Here is a 24,087-nt window from a genome sequence, read left to right on the forward strand (position 1 = left end):
TATGGTGGGGCCATGCTTGCAAAAACAAACAAAAACTCATTCAATCAAGGTCTGCTGGCAATAACGTAAGTTTTCAAGCACCATGTGAACAACATAATACCAGAACATAACGTAAGGTAAAGTTCTTCAAGGGTCATTTACAACAGCTTTCAGTCATTTAGCATATGATGTCAATGCTCCTTTTACTAAGTATGTATCAGATAATGGACTGTAGATTAATGTTCCAGAAGGCAATAGCCACACTGCCAAGTAAAACAGAACAACACACACACACACACAGTCACACACACATAAAGATCATAAAACATAACATATCATTTCTCAAATAATATTCAGCACCCAATCTTGAAGTCAGCAGGATAAAAATCAGTCCCTAAATACAATCTGAGATATGGCCTCTCATCTGAAGTATAGCTATATATTTGTTGTGGGTGTGTGGTTTCTCTTAATTTCCTAAAAGGGCAGAAGCTAATATAAAGAAAATTAGTTTAAGAGTAAGAATGTTGTTCTTATATTAATCCTGTAGTAGGCTATAACTGTGTCAAGCAGGAATATTTTTAATAGTATGCATCACTATTTCCCATATGTTTATTTATTTAGCTAAGGATTAAGAGGGCAAATATTTAAAGTTATAAGAATAAACAGTATTCCATCAAGCAAACTCCATTAAGAGAGTTAAAGTTGCATAGCTAAGCACAAAAACATCAGGAAATGTCACAACTAAAGGTTCTTTACCTCTACCCTCTTGATAGTGGGCATTACAGTACATACTTTAGCACTTTAGTGATGTGATCATTTCCTATATGTGAAATGCAACAGATTGAGAGGCTCTTTTCTATATCATAGGCCTTGTCCAACTTGCGCCAGTTTAATTAAACCTGTTTAGTTAACCTAATACAAAACTATATGTCCATTTTTTTCATTAAAAAATTAGCTAAACTAAAACTGCATTTACAAGTTAACTTAAACAAGCACCAGGTTTAAACAACACTTTTGTCCTGACAACTACATTGATTTTATATCACACTGTAATTTAAACCAGTGCAGCTACATATATAGATAAGCCTCTTTGTGTATCATCTTTAAGCTAAATGTGGTAGAGGTACAGAATCCATAAAAGTGATAAATGGTCATGCAACAATGATGACAATTAAGCCTGTAGTACACTTTTTAAGGCTGAAATTTTTTAAGAGATCTAGCGGATTTGAATACCCAATTCAATCCCTTTAAAGCTGGCTTTGAAATTCTAACCCCTAAAAGTGCACAAAAAGCTTCACTTCCAAAACATTCTGTGGATTAAGAATAAAAGTGGAAAGTCTTTGTCAGTATTCACTGAGCATTTAGAGAGAGTAAGGTGGGGACTAACTGCTAGACTGGGGCTTAAATTAGCATGATACTTAATTACTCCCTCCTACAAATTAAACAGAAGGAAGTGTGTGCCTGTGTGCAGGTGAATATGGTTTACTGTCTTGTTGGCTGCCTATCTTACATGACCCTCAATAACTGCTGACTAAAAGCTTTCTTTATGCAACTAGGGTTTGGCTATACTGCAAATTGTGTGGTGTAGACTAAGGTATTTGAAGTAACTTTAAATGAGTTGCTTGGACTTGTTGGCTAATTTAGTGTTTCTTGGCTTCATGGTGCCATAATCATATTGCTTCAGGTATTCAAGCTTCATTTAAACCTAGTCTGGGGATACCTATGCCACATTGCAGCCTGCAGTGCTGATACATCCTAAATTAGCCATGATCACATGCAGCATTTCCTGTCCTTATTTCAAATTTCCTCAACAAAAAAAGGGGAAAAAAAACAACCCACCACACACAGCTTTAAAAGTATTTTTCAAAGGTTTGTAATCAGTCAAATCAAAAGCCAGTAAAATCCCCTAACCAATCAAAGCCAACACTCAAAGGCCATTTTTGATAAGGGATTACCTACCAAGCCATTTTGTCACCATGGTTGTTTGCTAAGGAGTAGTTTAAAAACAAATGAATACCGTGACAAAGCATTTTCCCCCCAATACTCTCTCATATTCCAAAAGAACTAACTTTTCTGCTAAAGCTTTTCGGGGGAGCCTTAAAGATTGCTAGGAAACTTTCAACTCAAAAGGTGAAAGTTTTGGAAATTTACAAACAACTGAAAAATAGGAGGTTAGAATCGAAAATCTTGAACTAACTTTGATGTAGAGTCTGTAGAGGACACTATCACTCCTGCTACAATGCTTTCTTGCCTTTGATCATCTAAATCAATGAGTCATGAAAATGATATCCTGAAACTCACAGGCCACTAGTCAGCAGCTCTTTAAAAAAAAATGTTGTACAACAATAAAGCAGGAGCCACAGGCCCTTCTTAACATTAGTATTGGCCACTAATTAATTAGGATATTGAAACAAAGGCCCATTACAGAACTCTTCTTTTTTATTGTTAAGAGATTCTGTGAGCAGGCCAAACTGCATTTCAGAGACAGGTTCAAGAGATTGTATTATGTTTGTTCAAATTAACACAGGCATTTCTCTCTCTCTCTCTCCGCCTTGCTTGCTCTCTTCTCAACTTCAGGAAAAAAAACAGGCAAGCTCTTCTTGCCAACAACTGGTGCCCCTTAGCTGGAAGCAGCTCAAGTTGTCAGGTTCCTGTCAGACTCTAGAGGCGTACCAACACTTCCCTTCCCCCACTCTTTTGTTGTTTCTAAATATGTGCACTTTGCTCAGCAGTCTTCACCATTAAACAATTCATTTTTTTCCCCCTCTGCCTTCTCTGGTTTAGCAGAAAGTAAAAATAGCAGAACGTGGTCGCAAAATATAAAGCCAGACATTCATTTCCTGTACCTCTGTGCCTCATTCTTTCACCTCCTTGTCCATAGGATTTGGCTACCAAATAGGTCTTAATCTGTAAACAAATGATTTGCTCTACAATTAAACCATTCATTTCTTTTTTCTTTCTGTAGCTGCCTGGCTGCTGTCCAACGTGGAGGCTCATAGGTTCTTCTATTATTTAGTGCTCATGATGGTTAAAAGGCAATAAGCTCATTTAGAGTTTATAAAACTATAAGCCATCAACAAAAGCATTTAATGCTTCTCAGAGGCACCCTGGCTTTTGCCTGCAAAATTAATAATGTGTGTGTGTTGTGTTTTTTATGTACTGGCCCTCGTTAAACACTTTGGATGTCTTAAAGTCAGTTATTGTAAGCTGCAAATACATGCATTCCACTTAAATTTTAATTGTCTATGCATTTTCTTTTTAACTTAGAAGTCATAGCAACTGCAATTCACCCTGGTTACTGAATTCAAACTCAATAGCTTTGAAGATTTTTGGGGGGAAAATGTCACTGGAGCATTTACCAACACATATGAAAGTAGTGCATGTCTTAGAAAGCTACCAGGCATGCTAGGTCTCCAAACTTCATATCCCATAATCTAATTTCATCACCCAAGAAAAGCAGAAATGTCAAGGTCATCTTCTTCTTGGTCTTTTTCAGTCCTGTGTGTTGCTGACTGAAAATGAGTTCTTAAAGGTTCTGCATTAACCCAAAGCTCTCTGTGTTTGTGTGTGCATGCATGTGCATGTCCATGTGTGCATATGTATATCTACATGCACAGATAAAGGAACTTATAGAAAAGATATGGGGCTAATATGCTACCACATTGGTATATGATAGGTGATGATTTTTTTTTTATTTTTTGGTCTATAAATAAAAGACCTATTGATAGTGTACCTAAAGCTAAGTTTGCAGGTGCAAATCTCATTTAGAAATGACAGGTACTTAGCAATATCAAGTTCAGCAATTTACTTTCAATGAACTTCTGCAAGCCTATTTAAAGCCTATTACGGCTGCCGACATCAATCTGCCAAGCTGCAGAGTGCTAAGCTCTAGGAAAGATTTGCACCTATAAATTTAGCTACTGGTACTGGTTAAATACACAGCATTTCTCCATATATGCTACTAGAGACATAATACAGTGCAGTAGAAATGGTAGTTTTCCCTAAACAAGGATTATAACAGTTTGATACTTCCCCCAGTGTCACATGAATTAGGATCCGATTCAGCAAGACTGTATTCAATGCAGTATCCTTTAATGGCAGTATCCTCTACAAACTAGTACAGCCATCATGAATGTAGTCCTGAAGACCATGAGGACTGCTTCCACAGGTTAAGGTTTTGCAGAAGTACATCTTAAGATATATAAAAGGGATACGTGTGCATGTGCACACACAGTTTAATTAGCCCAATTTATTATCATGCTGCCAAGACCAGGAAATAAGATGATTCCAAGACTCCTCCCACCAATCATATAATTACATTTAGAGTTGTAGATTTTTTATGGCAGACAGAAAAGGGCTGGTAATAAACAATGGATTTCTCTTAAGCAATATCTTAAGCCAGACTTAAAGGATTAGTATAGTATTAATGCCAACAGAATACAATTTGTTGGATACTGTATTGGCAGAATGATTATAAAAGGAACAACCGTCTGGTTAAAACTAAATATACAATTTCTCCATATGCAACAAATTTTAAAGCATTTTTGAAAGCTAGAAAGGTTTTTTTAAAACATATATAACCAAAGACATTTAATTCTATGCTAAATATTAGAGTTTGAGGAAAAAAAGTAAACCTTGGGAGTAATTCGAAAACAGTTGGCAACTTTTCCTCTGAAAGTAAATCCAAGGGCTCAAAAAATAAATATTCAAGAGCATTAATTTGTTTCTAGATGTGTGCGTGCAAGTAAAACAGCAGTCATAATGTGGAAATTTCAGTCACATTTTGCAACTAATTGGAAGCAGATTAGAATTCTGCCTCAGGGGAACATTGTCAAACTAGAAGCTGGAGCAAATGAAGAAAGAGGTGAAAGCATCGTGAAGAGCTGACAGATTTACAGTGCTCAAGGCAATAAACGGGTACTAGATGAAAATGAATGTGCTTCACTGTACTGCATGCAGTTCTTTCAGTCATATCTCAGTAATAACAGCATATAGCTATGGAACTATTATTTTCAGTGGGGTGGTGGAAAAGGGAAATGTAAGTGTAAAGTAACTATTCACGCTACATGTAAAAATCATAAATTGAATTGTATTACAGGAATACTCCCAGTATTAAAATAGAACCCTATTCTTTAATCTGTACTCTTGTTGAGTACTTATTCACAGTGTATTATCTTAGGGACTACTAAAGTAAGCAACACCTACTTAGCATGAGTAAGGGTGTGAGACTCCACATGAACAAGAATAGAAAGAAATAAAAGACTCAAAATCAACTACCATCATCCCCCCCCAAGAAACACTAGTAATGACAAGATAACCTGAAAACAAAGAAATAAGGGGCCACAAGTCAATAAAAGAAAACAGAATCTTTTTAAAAAGGGGAATAATAGGAACCACTGGAGCAGAATAAAAACAGGAAAATAAACTGTAGGGGACAAGACGGAAATAGTGTAATGCAAACAGCTACAGTACTTGCTTTCTACTTCAGTGTCTGGCATCTGCTGCAGAACCCTGGGAAACTGGTGAAGGATTTGGACAAGGAGTGCAAATGTATACAACTGGCCACATCTCACCTGGTATATTTTTAAAACAGTAGCATATTTTAATTGTTAACACAATAAGTAACACTACCCTAGTTCCATCAAATTACACCTGGATACCAGCTGAAAATTGGAGAATGAGAATTTACCTTTTTTTTCCATTCATTTGGGATTTGAAAACAATATTGCAGCATGATCAGATCACAACAGAAATTAGGTATTTTCCCTTACAGTCCACAACTCAGCACAATTTGACCTTAATATGTATGCCAAACTACATTCAACTTACGGAAGGAATTAATGTAAATAAACACATCAAATCTGTTCAATATATAAAACATACTTCTGGTATATCTTCCATGATCTTTAGAGGGGGGATAAAAACCAACCAAATAAACAATGTCTTAGACATTTGGCCTATCTTACCTAACATTTCTAACACCATTACTGAATCATCAAGACCATTACTGAATTTTCAACTAAAATTTCTTGTGTGTTTACTTCCATGTTTACACTTTGCTGCAGACATAGATCTAATTTCATCTCCCTCTCCCAAAAAGAAAGAACTGGCAATGAAAAAAAAGCCAGAAACACACAACTACTACTATTGCTCTACAGTTATAAGCCTATAATAAAGCCTGTATTTGATAGTATTATCCATGTTCTGTGGCGAACCACATGCAAATAAACAGTTCTCCACGAAGAATGAAAACCCAAAGACCAAGCCTTCCAATTCAAACAATATTGTTCTTTTAACATGAGCCATCCACAAAAATCAGCCAAGAAGGTGACAGGAAATCCAAAAATAATTTGGTCTGGCCCTGTACTCTATGTGAAAGGAGGATACAAGTTGCTTTTCATTCTTCCTAATGGTTGAGGTGGAAGAAAAAAAGCAAAACCTATAAAAGCTAAGTTTATTTAACAACTGCTTATAGTAGTACTGCTCAGACAAGAGTCAGAACATTTCTTCTAGTACAGGTCAGCATAAATATTATTGAAGGTGTTTTTTGAGAGGGGTGAGCTTGTGGCTAGAAAATAAGTTCAGCAAAACCTCCGAATTAAGTCAATGGCAAAAGTGAAAGACTAACAGCGTACAAAATTAAACTGTATAGTGTGAGCAACTAAACACAGCAGATGTGCCTCAAGCTCTCTCAGAAAACTGAGCTTAAACTTTGGAGTTTTCTTTAATCAAAAGGATGAAAGAAGGTAACTTCTAGGAGTTTACAAAAGTGTGACCAATTGATGCTTAGTCTTCTGTTGCTAATTGAAGCACAAGAAAGAGCCAGTTTCTGAGGACAAACTACAAACGTATACTTTTTATATTCCACTGCCACATGATAAAAACCAGAATCAAGCTGACTGGTAGAAAGTTGACTGGCAACCATAGACCAAGCTATTATTTCAAACTATCATGGGAAGGCAATAAAATTGCTACCAGGTCTCCTCAAGTTACCCTTCAATAAAAAAGAAGCCATCAGGGAAATAAGAGGAAAAGAAAACACATCAAAACCTATAAAGTTCCTTTAAGTAAAATTATACTTCAGTGGCACAATGCCATCTGCTTCCTGGTTAACATGATAAGACACTTCCACATTCTGAATATCAGCTTTTAAAAACTACCAAGCAAAATAGAAAATGTAATCAATATATTTTCATTTAGACTTTGAACTGTAAAAGCTGCATTCACATGGCATTACTGAAATATGCTTAAATGTCCCTGTGGGCAAATTTTTCTAACGCTGCTAGTTGACAATGAAGATTCCCAAGAGGCAAAACGCACACTGCTCAAGCTGGGATAGGCCTAGTGAATAATATTCAGGCTCAACTGACATAAAAACGAGAAAAAAGACAAACTAGATCCAGTAATAATTTAAATCTTTTCAGTAATTATTTTTTTCCTCCGACTCAACTAGCCACAGCTAAGCACTGCTTATCAAAATTATTTTTTATTTTAAATTTACTAAGAAAAAGAACGTCAAGTATAAGTAGACATTAGCATTGTTTTGAATAGTCTTTGAAGACACACTGCAGATGTAAAGAGTGGAAACGTGACATCTTTTTTCGGGTTTAGTAACATTGCTTACATAAAGAAAAAGGGATACTTATATGATTAAATTTCTCACACTGCAATTTTCTTTTTAATTTACAGTGTGGACTCAGGATTTTAGCAGTTATAAGGACTCAAACAATGGGGGGGGCACTATGGATGAAGCATAAAACTCTATCTAGACAGAAGTCCATCATAATTCAACACGTGTCCCTAATTTAAGTGATCGGCTTCCAAAGCTAGTTTTAAGCAAACTTCAACAGCAATATAATACACATGTGTATGTACATACAGATATGTATACAAACACACATTCCCACACCCTTGAATTTTCTATCTTGCTTTCCCTCTCAAAAAAAAATGCAAACAACTTCATTATCACTGAAGCCACCCTGAATATTTTTACATTCTTTCATTGAAATGTAAGGATTTCTTCCAATTGCCAGGACTGTTTGGTCTGAATTAAAGAGAATCTGCAACAGTGATTAGTGATGCCTCAGCTATGGTACTGCTCAGGCTTTACTATTTACCCAAATGGCAAATCATTTGATGTGTTTTTCGTTGTAGCCGTGTTGGTCTACAGACATAGGCCTATGTCCTTAGACCAACATGGCTACAACCAAAAACACAGCAACATTGAAGTTATCGAATTTTGCCATTTGAAATGGAAACTTCACAACATGAAGACATACTCAATTGATCTAATAAAAGATATATCTACTCAAAGAACCTTGCCAATTCATTCGGTTGCACTTACCTCCTGATCTTTTTATGGGTTTGACTGAAGAATACATGTGATCTAAAGAAAGGTTTTTAATTCTAAACCAGCTTCAAAAAGGGTGCATGCATCTACATGTGCAATTAGCATGACATGATAAACTTTGGCACAATTCACACTGGAGCCAGCTACTCCTGGGCAGTGTCTGCACATGGGCCTGGGACCAAAGCAGTTGGAGCAGGGGATCTAGGGGATCAACCTTGGGCTCCAGGTGGTGTCACTGGGCAGTGGAGGGGCTGACTGGGGCGCAAAGGTGCTACAAGTAAGGGGGACTAAACAGCAGGCAGCCCCTGCAATGTAGCACCCTGGTGCCTCATCCAGCCCCTGACACCATCTACACATGTGTTGCAGCATGTGTAAATTGCTCCACCATAGTATAGTACTATCTTATGGTGCAGTTAATTAATTTACTGCAGCCTAATACCCGGCACATATGTAGATGGTGACACTTTACTGTGCAGCTAATTAGCAGTAAAGTACATGTGTAGATGCACCCAAAAAGACTTAAGTTGATGTGGTGTGAATACACAAATAAAACATGTATTAACTATGTAAAAACTATTCCAAGTGTAGTTTTCAAAAAAGGGATGAAAAAGTAGTATAAATGAATGAATTCTAACCAGTTGTTTACACTGTGTATCTATATAATTGCCCGTGAGTAATAAAGAGGGAACAATCATGAGTTTGCAATCCTTACTTACAAAGAGACATTATGCACAGAATGGAGGGGGGGGGGAAGATAACCTCTGTTTCTAAATTATACTTATTAGTAAAAGCCTTGTATTGTAAATATAACAATGATAACCTCAGATTTTGCAATATATGAATTCAGATCTTCAACTAGTGCAAGTGAATTAATAAAGCTGCTTTATTGACACTATGAGGATGTAGCCTGCTATTTCTATTTTAAGAAACAACGCACAATTAAGAATCTGGATAATCACATCAACCTCTCATGAAGATATATAATGACATGCTGAAGATTCTGGCTATCATAACTGTATGTTATGACATTATATAAGTATAGTGCAAAACATACGTTGTGCTTAATGGATTAAGCACAGAATTACCCAACACACCATCTGATAAGTCTCTACAAGCTGTGACTTAACAGAAATTATCTTTGCTAAAGAGGAAGAGAGACCCTGAATTTACTAAAACATAAATTCAACTGGCTACCATGGAACAGATAGGAAAGATCGAACTTTGCATGCATTTGAAGCTGTGTGAGGCTGTGAAACTGTGTAATGTAGATAAAGTCAGTTATCTATACCAGGAGTCAGGAACCTAATGGCCTCTGGATCCAACCCATGAAGCCACTTGATTTGGCCCATGGAAGTGGGGCTTCAGCAGCATACTGGCTGCAGGCATCTATAGTTGGCCTATGTAACTGTGGAATGGGTCTAATCAGTACGTCTATGGAGTGTGTCTATCGAGGCAGGGGTTTAGGTTGTCTATGGAGGCATACCCTCACCCCTGCACCTTACTTTGTTCAAATGAACTGCGCACCCAGAAGTGAACCTGCGTAGAATGAACAGGAGAATGGGGATTATATCTGATAAACCCTTGTATGGAGCAAGCTCAGTAACCGTATAGGCACCATTAATACACTGCATGCAAACTGAGTTAAAACATTATGGCTTAAGCTGTAAAGGATATACATGCATGGTAGACCTCACAACTGTTTATACAATAGGCATCTCGTTTGGGACATTCAAGGTCTAATGCAGTGGTTCTCAACCTTTTTAGACTCAAAGAAACTCTCAGAAAGATGCCAGGTCCCAGCTTTCACTTTTTGGGGGGTTTGCCTACAGAAATGTAGCAGACCAATTCATCTGTTGCAAAGAACTCAGAAAGACCACAACAGACCAGAAGGGCATCCTTGAAAGGACTGCAAGGCACCCCAGGGTGTCATGGCAGCCTAGCTGTGAATCACGGGTCTAATGTTGTATGTGGCCCCAGTCTCCTAACTACTTCTTCCCTGAAAATTTTCAGGGAAAGCAATTGAAGTCAGTATAGTATATGTAGCTGCTCCAAGACCTGGCAACTTGCAGCAAGACCATTTTTTGGTTTACAGAGCCTGAACCAAGTTATAAGTGTACAGAAAATGTGTTAAGAATCATACAGACCATTGCACTCTTTGGTATGGAGCACAGCTGTTTTCTCACTGGAAGTGCTAAGAAAAGGACTTCTCTTAGGGATAAGGCAGAAGCAGACCTGAGTAAGTATCCCTGCCTCCCATCAGACCTATAGTTTTGTAAGGAGGACTATTATGTTCCCTCACTCCCTTTTGCTAGTAACGTGCGGGCCCTTCCTTACACAGGAAAGCATACCTTCTCCCAAGGGTAAAAGTGTACTTCTTGAACAAAGCTTGGGATAAATCCCGCTTCTACTGAAATCAATGGGATTATTTGCAGGAACAATACAAGAAGCATTTGGCTTTGTATCCACTTTTACAAATGCAAATCACAAGAATAACACAGCCTAAATGTAGGGGAATATCATGCTTAACGTCCAAAAGACATGTTCAATTAATGGAAAGCAGACCAGAGATTCTCAAGTAAATGTCAGTCTCACCCATCCTAGGGCGGACACATTTTTAAAACCCAGATCACACATTTCTTAACAAAACCCACAATAGTTCTCCCATGCAAAGAATCCAGGCGTTTCAGATTTATGATTTAAGTCCTTGTTGATAAAATAGCTTTCCAATTATCATGGCCCTCATAGGAAAAGCATGATCACAACCAGGGGTCCATGCTTTACTCTTTTGTCAGAACTATAGCAGATCCTCCCCGCAGCTTCACCATTAACATGTCTGTTTCCTGTCAGCCCACTCAGAGATAATGTCATTTATCTCAGGGCGGCACAAGACCAGTCATTAGCTTCAATAAAAGACCTCAAACAAAGGCCGGATGATGTTGTTTTTATCCAGGGCTCATAATCTGCAGCCAAGAATCTTGTTGCCTAACAGTTCAGAACTTAAAGTTATCTTTAAAACAATAATTTTCCAACTATCAGCATTCCTAGGCCACTTCTTTGAACAGCAGAAAAGTCTCTGCATGGAAATTTTTAGTCAATGGTTTTATCATGTACAATTAGATAACTGATAAGAGCTTACTAAAGTTATGCTTTGAGAGTCTTTTTCCCTCTTGCCTCTGGGGGAAAATTTGACAGAATAATTCAGATCCTAGCTAAATAGTAAGATCTTTGAAGAACTGACCCTCATTGTGTTTGCCTCCAGGAGTTGATTCACTATTATAAATTCCTCAATGACTGAGCTTCTGGAAATGTCTTTAAATAAAAATGGAACTAGTTAAATATATGTATGAACATGTGTTTTCACAGTCTTGCTCATATTATTGCAATTCAGAAAGTTTCTATAAAATGCCAGGTGAACTTTTTAAATAATAAAAAAGCAAGAGTCAAAATATGAGCAAGCTATTTGATTCCTATTTTATGTTGAAAACTAGGAACAGATGGTACTTTCTATGTTACTTCAGTCTGGTTATTGAACACCTCTGTGGTTACGGGACATTTTTGCTTAGCACTTTTAGCATACATTTCGTTTATTGGACTATAAAATGCTCCTTTGGCAAAATAAGTCTTTATATAACTCTAATTAAAACAATCTTGCAGCAAAGCAGTTTAACATGAAGAACATGCTTAACCCCATGACATCTGGACAATCAATCCTTCCCTTTTTACTGGGTATTTATGAAGTTATTAAAATTGTAAAATTACTGATGGCCTAAGTGAAATATATTTTTCAGTAGTTTAGAATAACCTTATCGCCTTCAGTATTTTGTTTTATAAATGTTCTAGATCAACTTCTGTTGTGCCCCTGCAACTTTTGCCTTGCACAGGAATTCAATAGAAGATCTGGTCATACGTATTCTTAGAGGTCAGTAGGTTCATGCAGAAAGCTTTCCCCAGCCAAAGGGCAAACACCTCTTCACCCAGCTCAAAAAGCACTGTCACACTACTAGACATCGCTACAGAACATTAAGAACCTTGAGCTGTGCTTATTGTTAGACACCCATAGTTATCAATGTTTTTAACAGCTAAATCCCTTATGTAGCTTTCAAAACAGTTTGCTGTCAAACAACAATAGACTTTGTCCTTTAATTACAGCAAGTGACCTTTTTGCCCTTTTATTTCACAGTGAATAAACTACACCCAAGAAGCAGAGTTTGCAGGGGATAAAATATGTGAAAAACATATCTCCATAAACTCATTAATCAAAACACGTTCTTAAATGATTTACACCCACTGGTAAACTGTGCACAGAATTCCCTAATGAAGTTAAAAAAAATGATACAAGGAGAGAAGAATAAAATTAATGATACCAGTCACATGTGGGTTAATTTACCGAAGACAACTTTGTGATGTGAAATGCAGTCTTAATGAAAAGCAATAAAATAATACAGGAAAGGTATATTCCATCCTGGAAGACTACCAGACTGATTCATTTTAAGGATGCAAAGCAACCAGATTTTACAGCCATATCTGTAGCCTTATACTTTCTGTACTTCTATTGTTTTTCTCCCTTACACAGAAGGTTTCATATTCCATGTTTTACGGCAAAACTGTTCCCCTTCCGCTCCCGAACTACCCCCACCCCAGCCTTACATTCTGAACAAAATCTTCTATATAATATCACTGGCAGAAATCTAAACCTTTTTCAATGTAAATGCAGTTAAAATAATTATAAAGTCAAAATTAACACAAATGAAGAGTTCATGCCGGCAAATATTTACGGAGTAACTGCTTCCAAAAAGGAAAAGAAAAGAAGAAGAAGAGGGAAGTGGGAATAGGGACTAAAGAAAGGGAACAGGTTTTAACACCAAAGATTGTCCAAGTGGTTAGTTTACCTGTCAGAGCTATTTATTCAGACATGTCACTGGAGGCTTAACCACACAATGGGCTGCTCGAATATAGCTCAAACATCTTAGAATTATAGCATACTTTGACTTTATCCACATATTAGGGGAGTGGCGACTTTTACAACATACTTGCGGTTTCTGCATAAAAGAGCCAGCAGAACACAGTCATTGATTTAATTAGGCTTCATGAGATCCAATTTATCATGTTTTACATGACTCTCTGCAGCAAGGAAACAGAATAAATAGACCAAAAATAGACATTCAAGCATGCTGTGAAAATTAAACAGTGACTGCAACTCTTGGGAATCTGCTCTAAACTCTGTAAACAAAAGTCATCAAATGTCCCAAACTACCACATACACAAAGAAAGTCAGGTTTTAAATTTTAGACTTTAACCAACTTACACCTGATAAGGCTGAAGTCAAATTTATAAGACAACCCATTCGTGAGCATTAAGAGAGTTAGCAAGTAAACACCCAGGCTGTAAAATTATATATTAATTTACTGTCAGAAAGTTTTTTGCAAAACGTATCAGTATTTGTGTGCGCATAGCCCAATGCGGAAAACTGATTTAAGCTTAAATCCCTGCAAACAGTCTCTTATTCGCAAATCCTTAAAAAAAAAAACCCTGAAGTTTCATTGATAGCATAGCCTGGATTTAAAGTTATGAGTTCTTCCATTTTCAAATGCCAAGTGTGCAGCTCTCTCTAAATAAACTGCTCTGGGGAGGGAAACGCTAAAGGAAACATTAAGCCAAAATACCAATGTGATAGACAATGGGCAGCACTGCTGGACTCTTAACGTGCTAAGCCTATATTAACGTCACAGTGTGCCAATACTAGTTTCTGGAAATGCAAGCACCAAAACTTCTATAAAGACAACAGCTAAAAAAATATAGTGTCCTTGGCTCCAAACTTTCAAAACATGTTTGTTCTTAATTACGCGTTATCCTATTTACATTACACTGATTTAAGATTACTTGCATGTATGTGAACGCATTCTTCATACAATTTCCTATGTGACTAGTGAGTGAAAAGGACACAAAAACTAGAGAAACCACACCACTCTAATCTCTGTTGCCATGACAGCAGCCTTTGAGATACTGAAATGTTCAGATTGCCAGCTAAACAAAATTGTTGAATGTGAACATTTGGCTGAAAGATTAAAAGGCTAAGGGGGTTGCAAAAGGCCAGTACCTCCCACATTCCAGGCAGCCACTGAATCCAATCAAATGGCTCTGACTCTTTAACCACAACCATTGTGAAGACTGGATTAGGGCAATTTATCTAGATAGTTAAAGCAGATTAGAGGACTGCAATTTGAAGACTACTGGCAGCAAAAGTAAATGCCTACTGTACTAAGTTAATAAAAAGACCATGGGATTTCAGAACACCTTTCAGAGCGAAGAGAAGAACTTTAATATATCACAGTGTAAACTTACACCTATTAAAGTAGGCTAGTTCTTCCCGTGTGTTTAGGAAAGCTTATTCAAATTCACCTGTAGTCTACAGGCTGTAGACATACTTATTTTAAAAGGTGAAAAATACACAAAATCTTAAATTAATATTCACCCCTCTCACATGACTTTTGCACCAATCCTGTAAGTGTTGGTAACCCAAGAGTTTATTTAAATGTCATACAATCAATCAATAAAAAACCCGCTCATAATGTGTTATTCCTACGAACATCAAGCCTATGGAGACATGCAAACAACAGTACACTTCACGCTAGCCAGAAAGTTTTCCTGTAACTTAGAATTCAGCCAGAGGAGTTGTAAATGCAGCTAATTTAAGAACAATTCTGGACAACCAGGTCACAAGCTAACAACCTTAAGTGGTATGAGTTTGTTTTGTTTTGCTTTTCAGTGGTAGGTTGTCTCTGTTTAGAACAACCTGTAGAATTCATTTGACTCTTAATTAAGGCCAACAATAGTCTCCTAGATCCCAGAGAAGAAACCTTCTGCCCGCTGGACAGAAGTATTGTTGCTGACACCAGAACCTGCCTCAATGAGCAGTAAAAATAGCCAAGAGAAACGAGCTCTCCCCCCACCATTCCTTAACAATACAAGGCCATTTATTCTTACAGAAGGCATCCTTCATACATTAATAGAAAGAAAGAACACACACACCACTTGATTTCTCTCCTACATTTCATCCACTTAACAAGCAAGTTCACTTCCAAGAACCCACAGGCCTCAGATGAAAAAGACTGCCAGACAGGAGACAAATTAGTTCTCCACATTTTGAGAGAAAAATATTTGGTATGTATTTCACACACATATGGTGCGCTCCCCTCCTCCGGCCTCTTTCCCCCCCACCCAGACCCCCTAGAAAATTAGGACCATGGCAGGTCTTCTAACTCAGTCCTCCTCATCCATTCTCCACACCAGCCTTTTTAGGGACTTCTGGCTGTTGTGCACACACGGGAGCCCCCAGTACAGTAAACACCCCTGTGCTAAAGGGGTGGAAGCCAAGTATCTGCTGATGCATCTCTCCTCCCTCCCACAATCAAGGAAGAGTGGGAGAGAAGTGATGTGAATTTCCTCTGTGCTTTGGGAACACAAGCCTCCCCTTCTAACACAGCGTAAAACAAAAAACTCCCAGACCTAGCTAAGTCTGAAGCTCCCCCCAACAACACACACACACACACCCCTAGCTAAATTGAAGCTCCCACCGACACACACATGCAAATCCCAGACCTAGCTAAGCCTGAAGCTTCTCCAGCATGCTCCTACCCAAGTCTGAAGCTCCCCCCAACACACACACACCTTAGACCCATCTAAGTCTGAAGCTCCCCCAACACCCTCCATCTAAGTCTGAAGCTCCCCCAACACACACACACCCCCCTCTCCAGTCTGCCAACATGTGCTGGAAGGCAATGTTAAGCTGTGAACAGGACCGCTTGGAACATTTCCTTTGCTCCTTTAAAATAGAAGAGGGGACCAGACACAACACAGCACAGACAAGTTTTGCCACATTTGGGGATGGGGAGAGAAATTAAAGATACAGGGGAGCCCCCCTTCCTCTAGAGAGACCCAGCACAAATACATGGCAGAAGTGACACTGAGAGCCAGGCACACAGCTGGGGGATGCTTTTAATAGACACAGGGAGACACAGAGAAGTGGGGGTGGGTGAATGGGGGGCAAGAAGAGCTTGTCCTACCTTTTCTGTTTTCAATTTCTTGATTCGCCTGTGGCTCTCCTCCTCCTCCTCTTCCTTCTTTACCAAAATAGAGTTTCCCATTAACCCTGAATCCGGGGAGCTTTTGCTCACCTCCCCCACCGTGGAGGAGGCGCAGTGGAAGGGGCTGCTGCTCCCACCACTGCCTCCCTTGGCCCCGAAGCCATAGAGGTGCCCGGGGGGAGCTTGGCTGCTGCCCCCCACCACGCCGGTGGGGTGGCCCTGCTGCAAGTCATGCTGCTTGTCCTTCCTGGATTTCCCCGCATCCTTATCCCGCTTGGAGCCTCTGCTGCCCTGGTTTTTACCTGGTTTCTCCTCTTTGTTTTTCCCGCAAGAGGCAATAGTGTTGTTGTTGCTGGTGGTGTTATTATTGCCGTTTGGGTTGCTGCTCACACTTTGACCCAGTGCTGAATTCATGCCAGTTGCCTCTCCAGGGCGCCCTTGGACTTCCTGCCTCTTGCCAGCACTGCTGATCTCAGGAATCCCATACAAGGCAGCAGAAGGCAGAGATTTATTAGCATCCTTAGAAGTTTTACTCCTTTTCACTTTTGATTTGCTAGTCTCTTTGTGAGAGGCATTCCCCTGGGGAGCAGGGGGCTGAACAGAAGCAAATTTTAGGCCCTCGGCTAAGGCTGAGGGAGCATTAGCCCCACTGGAAGCCAGCCCCCCACAATCCTTGGAGCTGGCGTTGCTGCTGCTGCTGCTGGTGGTGGTGGTGGAATTATTCATCTCAAATTTCTGTCTGTCCTTCTCCAGATCCGCGTCCAAATCGATGATTAAATTCCCAACCCCGATTTCCCAATCATCGCCACTGTCATAAGTATCAACCGCGTTTGGATCCACACCTTTTCCTGCAGTGGAAGTGTTCACTGACATCCTGAAGATGAGATCTCTAGAATAAAAATCCGATGAACTTTCCTTTGGAGATGAGGGGACATTCGTTTATCTCCGTTGGGCTTTTTTTTGTGTGTTTTTTGTTTGATTATTATTTACCTCTTCTGGTCTTCCTACCCCAGGTTTATACCCTGCAGTCCAGGTCCACCGTTTTCCTGTGAGGAGGGGAAAAGTCGAATATTTCTTGTCTGGGTGTTACCAGAATATAATACGATTAATACAGGGGGGGAGGGAGGGGGCAAAGTAGGGGGAGCAAGATCATTCAATATTTCCAGGGTATTTATTTTTTTTAAGTTTGTTAAACCGGAGGCTGTGATGCTTCTATATGGAGCATCTTGCAATTTAGTTGTATCCCAACATCCACGATTAGTCTTAAAAATTCAGATCCAAAGAAAAAAAAGGTTGGGGGGTGGGGGGGACACACACACATACCTTAACTACATGATTTAAATCCACAAAGCTCAGGAAATACAGAATTAGTGCTGGTGCCTAGATGCTGGAGCACATGTGAAATATACCCCCGCCCCCCCCTCCTGGACCACCACCTAGGCACAAAAGAGAGAAAAGGACACAGCTTCACCCTTCACTGCAATTCCATGGATTTGTGGCTTTAAAACCAGCCTCTTGAAGTTTGGTGACTTTTCTTTTTACCCCAGTTTTACTTAACCTACTTTTTCAGGAGGAAGACCTTTTTTTTCCATCGAGACAATGCAACTTCCCTTAAAAAAACAACAACAAAACACAACACAACAATCTAGGCTGAAAAAAAGTACATTCAGTAGAAAATATTTAACTCCACAGGATAAAAAAAAAAAAAAAGAGAGGTCTTCTTTTAAAAATAAATGCTCAGTCTAACACTTCTAAAAACGCAGTACTAATGTACTCTTAGGTCACACAATTGCTCAGTCTGTTAAATATAGTATTACTGACTGTACAGGAAACTGATTAAGACATACACTTTAAGTGATCTGCACCAAGGTGGCCTCAGTGACCGCAAATGAGTGTGTGTTTGACAAAGCTTAGTTAAAACGATTTTTTAAAGGGATCTATCCTTTTTTTTTGCCTTTTTTTTTTTTTACAGTTGACTTGAAATAGTTATACACATAGATACATATCGCTTACCTTTAATCCTTTATCATTTTTTAATTAAGCCAGCAAATCAAAATGCTGTCCCCACTCGACTCAGCAACCATTCTGTGCCTCATTTTACTTAAAGAGTAAGTGATCAAGCAGCAGAAACCAAATAACATCTCGTTCAACACCACATCTCCCCCTACTTTGGCACACGGAGTCCTTTTTTTGTTGTTGCTGTTTGTTTGTTGTGTTTTTTGGTTTTGCTTTTTTTTTTTCCTCCTTTCTTTAAAAAAAAAAAAACACAAAAATTGCTGTTCCTCAACAACTTTACAGGCTGGAAGAGAGATATTTCACATTCAGAACAGAAGCATCAAGCACCAGGCTCGTGTTCCTGAGCAAGCACCGGTGTAAAAGAGCAAAGAGGAATCGTTCAAATGGGTTGGGTTTTTTTTCCCCCCCAACTTCACATGTCGCCTTCAGCTCCAGGCTTCAGAGCCATCCTGATCAGTAAGTAATGATCCCAGGGAACAAACCTACAGGCGTCCGGTGGTTGCAAGACAGAATGTGCTAACATCGGGATAAATTAGTGAAAGGGAAGAAGGAAAAAAAGAAGAAAGAAAGGACTGAAAATCTGGGCTGGATTCCGCCTGTTAGTCGGGAAGTGGCAGTTTTTTCGCCCGTCCTGACAGATCTGATTTCTTGAACTAAGTTGAGGGAGAAAGAAAAGGGGAGAGAGGGAGGAGGGGAAAGGGAAAAAAAAGCAAAGCTAGGAGCGGGGTGAGGAAGAGGAGGAGGAGGAGGGGGGGGGGTGGAAATCAGTGATCTGATAAAACCGGTTATCAAAACATTTGGTGGGAGTGGAGGAAGGCGAGCGTGCTTTCTAATGAGGTAAATCTCCCAAGGATATGATTTGCTTCCTTTTTTTTTCTTCTTTTAAGTAAATGTTAAAAAAAAAAAAAAAAAGGGAGGGAGGGAGGGGGTGGATAAGAGTGTCCCAAACTGCTGTTCAGGAAAAAAAAAATCCTGGAGCTCAGGCTAATCAGTCATGTGGTGAGTAATTAGAGTCCAAAGAGATAAAATACACGACCCTTCTTTCAGGACAGCTTTTTTTTTTTTTTTAGCTCCTTATTTTTTCAGCAAACGTTGCATCTTTTTTTGATTATTTATTTATTCCCTCCCTCCCTCTTTTTTTTTTTTTTGCCTTGAAGTCAGATGGTCTCGGAGCTTAGCTTAGTATTTTTAATTAGCTGGCGTTTGGAAGCTAAAAGCTGTAATGAATTGTTGATGGATTGGAAAGCAGAGTTGGTTTGCTAGAAATGGGAGGAGGGGGGGATGGGCGAGCCAGCAACAACCAACCACCTAAAAGGAGCGATTTTGTTACAGTTCAAGCCTTTCACATCACGTGAGGATCAAGGGCTCAATTGGTTGTCGTGAGAACAAAAATGGGTGACAAGCGTATCAAGAAAATACTGATCTGGTCTTTAAAAAAAAAAAACAACTTAAGGTCTATTTCTCTTCCCCTCCCCCCTCCCTCCCCCTTTTTCTGCTGCTGGCACGGCTACAAGTTATGAATGTGAAACATTTCTCTCGGCTCTTTCTGAAGTTGGGAAGGAGTGAAATGTGCTGAACGCGATGGCAAAGCATATGTTTCAGAGAAACACCTTATAAACCTTTCCTCGAGTTATCTGCAATTTGTCGTGGATCGGATGGGGGGGGGGTTACTCTACAGGCTTGAATGTCTTCTTAAATAAACCTGAGAAATGAGAAACTCAAGTTGTTGGGGGGGGGAGATCCCTCCACTATTCAGAAATGGGGATCGCTATCCCCTCGCTCAGCATTGCATTAGCATGTGAGAGCAGACAATCATCCTCCAGCTCTAACATTTTTTTTTAAATGATCCTCTTAATAGGGTGCTTTGCTTTTTTTTTTTTTTTTTTTAGGGAAGACTATGCAGACTGGTCTGGAATTGTGTCTCGTTTCTTTCTCCCTTTTGGTTAATTTAAAACCCACCCAAAGGTGATCTGTTTTAACGCCCCCCTACCCCCCCCCCAGTGCACCAAGTATGATTTGTGTCGCCCCAGTGCTCTCTAATATCCTTCAGTCTGCTCGTGGGATTTTTTGTTTGTTTGTTGGTTTTGTCATTTTTTTTTTACCCAAATCGCTCATTAGTTAATGCACAAAAAAAAAAGACTCGTAACACTTCCCCATTGCATGAAAAAATAAATCCCCTCTAAGTGCTATAGACACACCACGCAACCGTACTTACGATCTGTATTGGATCGAGTTGACCTTTTCCTCCTAACTGCATTGAGTATGTTTTTGTTGCAGCCGCGCTTTTTTTTTTTATTTTTTGGGGGGGAAAAAAACCCCCTAAATTTCTTCAACAGATTTATTATGTATGGAAAAATAAAAATAAAAAAAAAATTAAAAAAGAGCACCAGAGATCATGAACCTTCCTTTGTCAACAGCCAAATAATAATAAAAAAAAAATAAAATCCCCTTACACACATACACACACACTACACACCAAGCTGCCTTTACTGCAGCAGTGAGCAGCAGAAATCAGGGCTGGGGAAGGGGGGACTGTGAAGCCAGCACAGACTCTGTACCTGAAACGGACTTTTCTTTGTTCCCAATGCCCTTTCCCTTCTGCCCAATCAGAGGCCAGCTTTTATGAAACTGGGCTCTCTGATTGGCTAGCTGCGCCTCTTGGCTGCCGGGGGGGTGAGAGGGAGACACACACACACACACACTTCAGACTACATCGCAATCCTCAGACTCCAGTGATCCACACACGCTACATTGCAATCCTCAGCCTCCACTGAGTGCTTCAGCCGGCAGCCTCCTGCTGCAGCAAGATACAAATCACGTTTCCCATTTCAATTACAGCATTAGCCCATATAGCATTTGATGTAAAGCAAAACGGAAAGAAAAATCAAGCAAGGAGGGGAGCAGCCCTGACAAGACTCGCACAAATGGGAGGAAGGCTCCTTCCTTTTTTAAAGAAAAAAAAAAGAATCATTTCAAGGCACTTTTCTAAGCAATGATGAATGCATTCCTTCCCCCCCCCCCAGTCTCTTACAAAGAGACCATTTAAAATCTCACTCAGTGTTTCAAATGCACCCCCTTCCCCCCTTCAGTGCAAATGATAACAGCTTGCTAGGAAATCCAGAGAGAGGCTGTTAATATACATGGGCGATTATTTTCATGTTTAGTGAAGGAGAAAAGCAAACAGTGCCTTAAGAAGGGGGCTAAAGGCAGGCTCAGTGCTGAGCAGCCTGGATTCCCCTCCTCCCCCACCTCTGCTTCAGGGACTGCAGCCTGCTCGGATTTTTTTATTATTATTATTATTCCTTAGCTGTAACGCTTGCCCTCCCCGTGTATATTTTACTTTGTGTTCATTTCTACAGCATGGCTTAAAAATCCCCCTAACCCTCCATTTCATTTTTGGTTGGTTGGGGGAGGGGGTAACCCTTTTGTTTCCAGTTTCCTGATTGACTGCAGCAAGCACTGAACTGTGAATGCAAGCAACCATATAGCTACCACGTGAACATCCTTTCAGAAGAATTAGTAACACAAATCTTTCCTCTCAAGCTTTGTGCTGTTTCCAGAAAAAAAAAAGAAAAGGAAAAAACCCCTTACTCAGGTCTTTTGTTTAGATTTGGGTCCCTTATGTATGCTTCAAACCTGCAATTGAATTTAACTCTTTAAAAACTTAAGGCAGAGGACAATTTTCCAACAATTTACTTGGTCAAATAAAAGATACTACATTTACCCAAATAACTTTGTCTGCCTATGAGCTTAGCCCAACATGGCTACAACCAACACCCCCTAAAAACTTAAGGCACAGTTCTTGGCTTACTTAAATTGGTCAGCTTGCCGGGGCAGCCCCTCCTCCACCCCCTTTGCCCAGAACAATTTTACTTTATTAGAAAATGTTAAAAGTTCAAGTTACAAAGTTCAAGGCACAAGGAAAAATGGAGGACCCGAGCAAGGGGCTACATAGGTGAGGGTAGGGGTGGGAACATAATGAAGTTACATATCAAACATGCAGCCACCAACAAACATACATGAGCATCTTTGTGAGAAATCAATGCATGATAGGACAAAAGATTGAGAATTCAGATACTGCATCTCTGCAGTCGCATATCATAAAGTCTAGTATGGCAATCACTAGATATGCGGTTTTACGTTCTGATCCACTGTGGAATTTCAATGTTTTACGTTCTGAGCCACTGTGGAATTTCAATGTATGCATTTTCTGGTTAACATTTCTATTCAACGCATGTGTGTGTGTGTGTGTGTGTGTGTGTGCGCGTGTGTGTGTGTGCGCACACTCTGAACACCAAGAAGGTTTTTTTTTTTCTCTCCTTGAACAAATCATGGAAAACAGTCTATAAATCACGCTTTCCAGGTAGAACTCACATTCCTGATTTACTACCTGCAAAGGACATTGTGACAAGCCACACCTTTGGATACTGGCCAACTGAGTGAGATAGGCATGCTGGTGCCCATCTCACATGCTAGACACTTTGCATCAAACAGGTGTCAGTGGAGAAGCTGTACATAAGCAGTTTGGAAGTTACCAGTGACCCCTCTATCTGAATAAAGATTGCCAGTGATGTAGTCTTACTGAGGCCCCAGCCTCTTACACCTGAACACAGCTGTTTCCACCGTTTGCTGGACAGAAGGCACCTTCCCCTCTGGCTAGAAAAAAATTGCAGTGGACTGGGTATGCCACATATTATAGCTAAGGGCCCATATAAATTAGGACTTGCTTAAATTTTGTGACAACTATTATTTTAATGACTGTAACCCTCGAGAACGGATTTCCCCATCTGCCCATCTAAACTGGGATTTGCTGAAAGGGAACAGCACCCATCACCCCCCTACTCTGTCATGGCAGCAATCAAAATCGTTGCTCCTCTTCCATGCCTCTCCACTTCCAAGCTCTTAACAATGGGAGTAGTTTGTTGGGGAATTGCTCACAAGGCCCTCAGTCTCCCACGGTTTTATCACTGGGGAGGGGGCAAAAGAGCTATTGTTTTAAAATCTACCCCTTACAAAAGAATTAACAACTGTGTTAACAAATCTGTCCTGAATGGTTCTGGGAGAAGAGGTGTTGATTGCATCCGTGTTGGTCTAAGGAAGCAGGCGGACCAGGTTCTTTGAGTAAATGTAATATCTTTTATTAGACCAACTAAATAGTTGGAAAATTTGTTCTTTGCAAGCTTTCAGGTACAAACACCCTTCTGGGAGAATCTTTTGCTTAGCACTTGAGTTGTGATGCAGACAGGGTCTGCTGCCTGGAGTTTCCTTAGTCATCCTCCCCATCCAGGCCATCTCATAGCTCTTTGCTAGCGTAAGTATTTGCAAAGTGCCTACTTCCAAGACAGGAGGCTGGAAGTACTGTTAAGAACACTGGGCTGCCTCAGTTGTTGGGATGTGTGGTGTGAATGCCATCAAAGAGTTGTGAAAATCTGCAAGTGTCAAAGAAAACTTTCCCCTCCACAAACACCCCTTCCAACACACACTTATATTGCAATTGTGCTAGGGAGGATTTTCAGATCAGCAAATAAATTACTTCTTTTTTTACACTACTTAACACAGATCACTGTTGCTTTTGCTTTTTTTTTTTTTAACGATATATATTTTTCAGATTTAGGTAATAGGTCTGATTCCCCCCCCACAAATCGACCTCTGTTTAGA

General features: G+C 39.6%; 1 protein-coding gene across 7 annotated transcripts in view; it reads right to left on the minus strand.

Annotated features, from left to right (window-relative positions):
- The window catches only part of ZNF608 (zinc finger protein 608), a 102,822-nt gene extending 81,909 nt beyond the window's left edge, over positions 1-20,913 (minus strand). For 2 of the 7 annotated variants that reach the window (XM_025200403.1, XM_025200405.1), the window contains exons 1-2: positions 18,427-18,507; positions 16,393-17,459 (exon numbers count right to left, since the gene is read on the minus strand). In XM_025200403.1, the coding sequence (XP_025056188.1) occupies positions 16,393-17,286 (894 nt within the window). In that variant the 5' untranslated portion in view covers positions 17,287-17,459; positions 18,427-18,507. Of the gene's footprint in view, positions 1-16,392; positions 17,460-17,975; positions 17,999-18,426; positions 18,511-20,644 lie in introns of those variants that run through there. The other 5 variants (XM_014518554.2, XM_014518555.2, XM_025200407.1 and 2 more) reach the window with 5 other exon arrangements.
- Positions 20,914-24,087: the final 3,174 nt, after the last annotated feature.

The sequence above is a fragment of the Alligator sinensis genome, unplaced genomic scaffold (genome assembly GCF_000455745.1).
Source record: "Alligator sinensis unplaced genomic scaffold, ASM45574v1 scaffold227_1, whole genome shotgun sequence".
Taxonomy (NCBI): domain Eukaryota; kingdom Metazoa; phylum Chordata; order Crocodylia; family Alligatoridae; genus Alligator; species Alligator sinensis.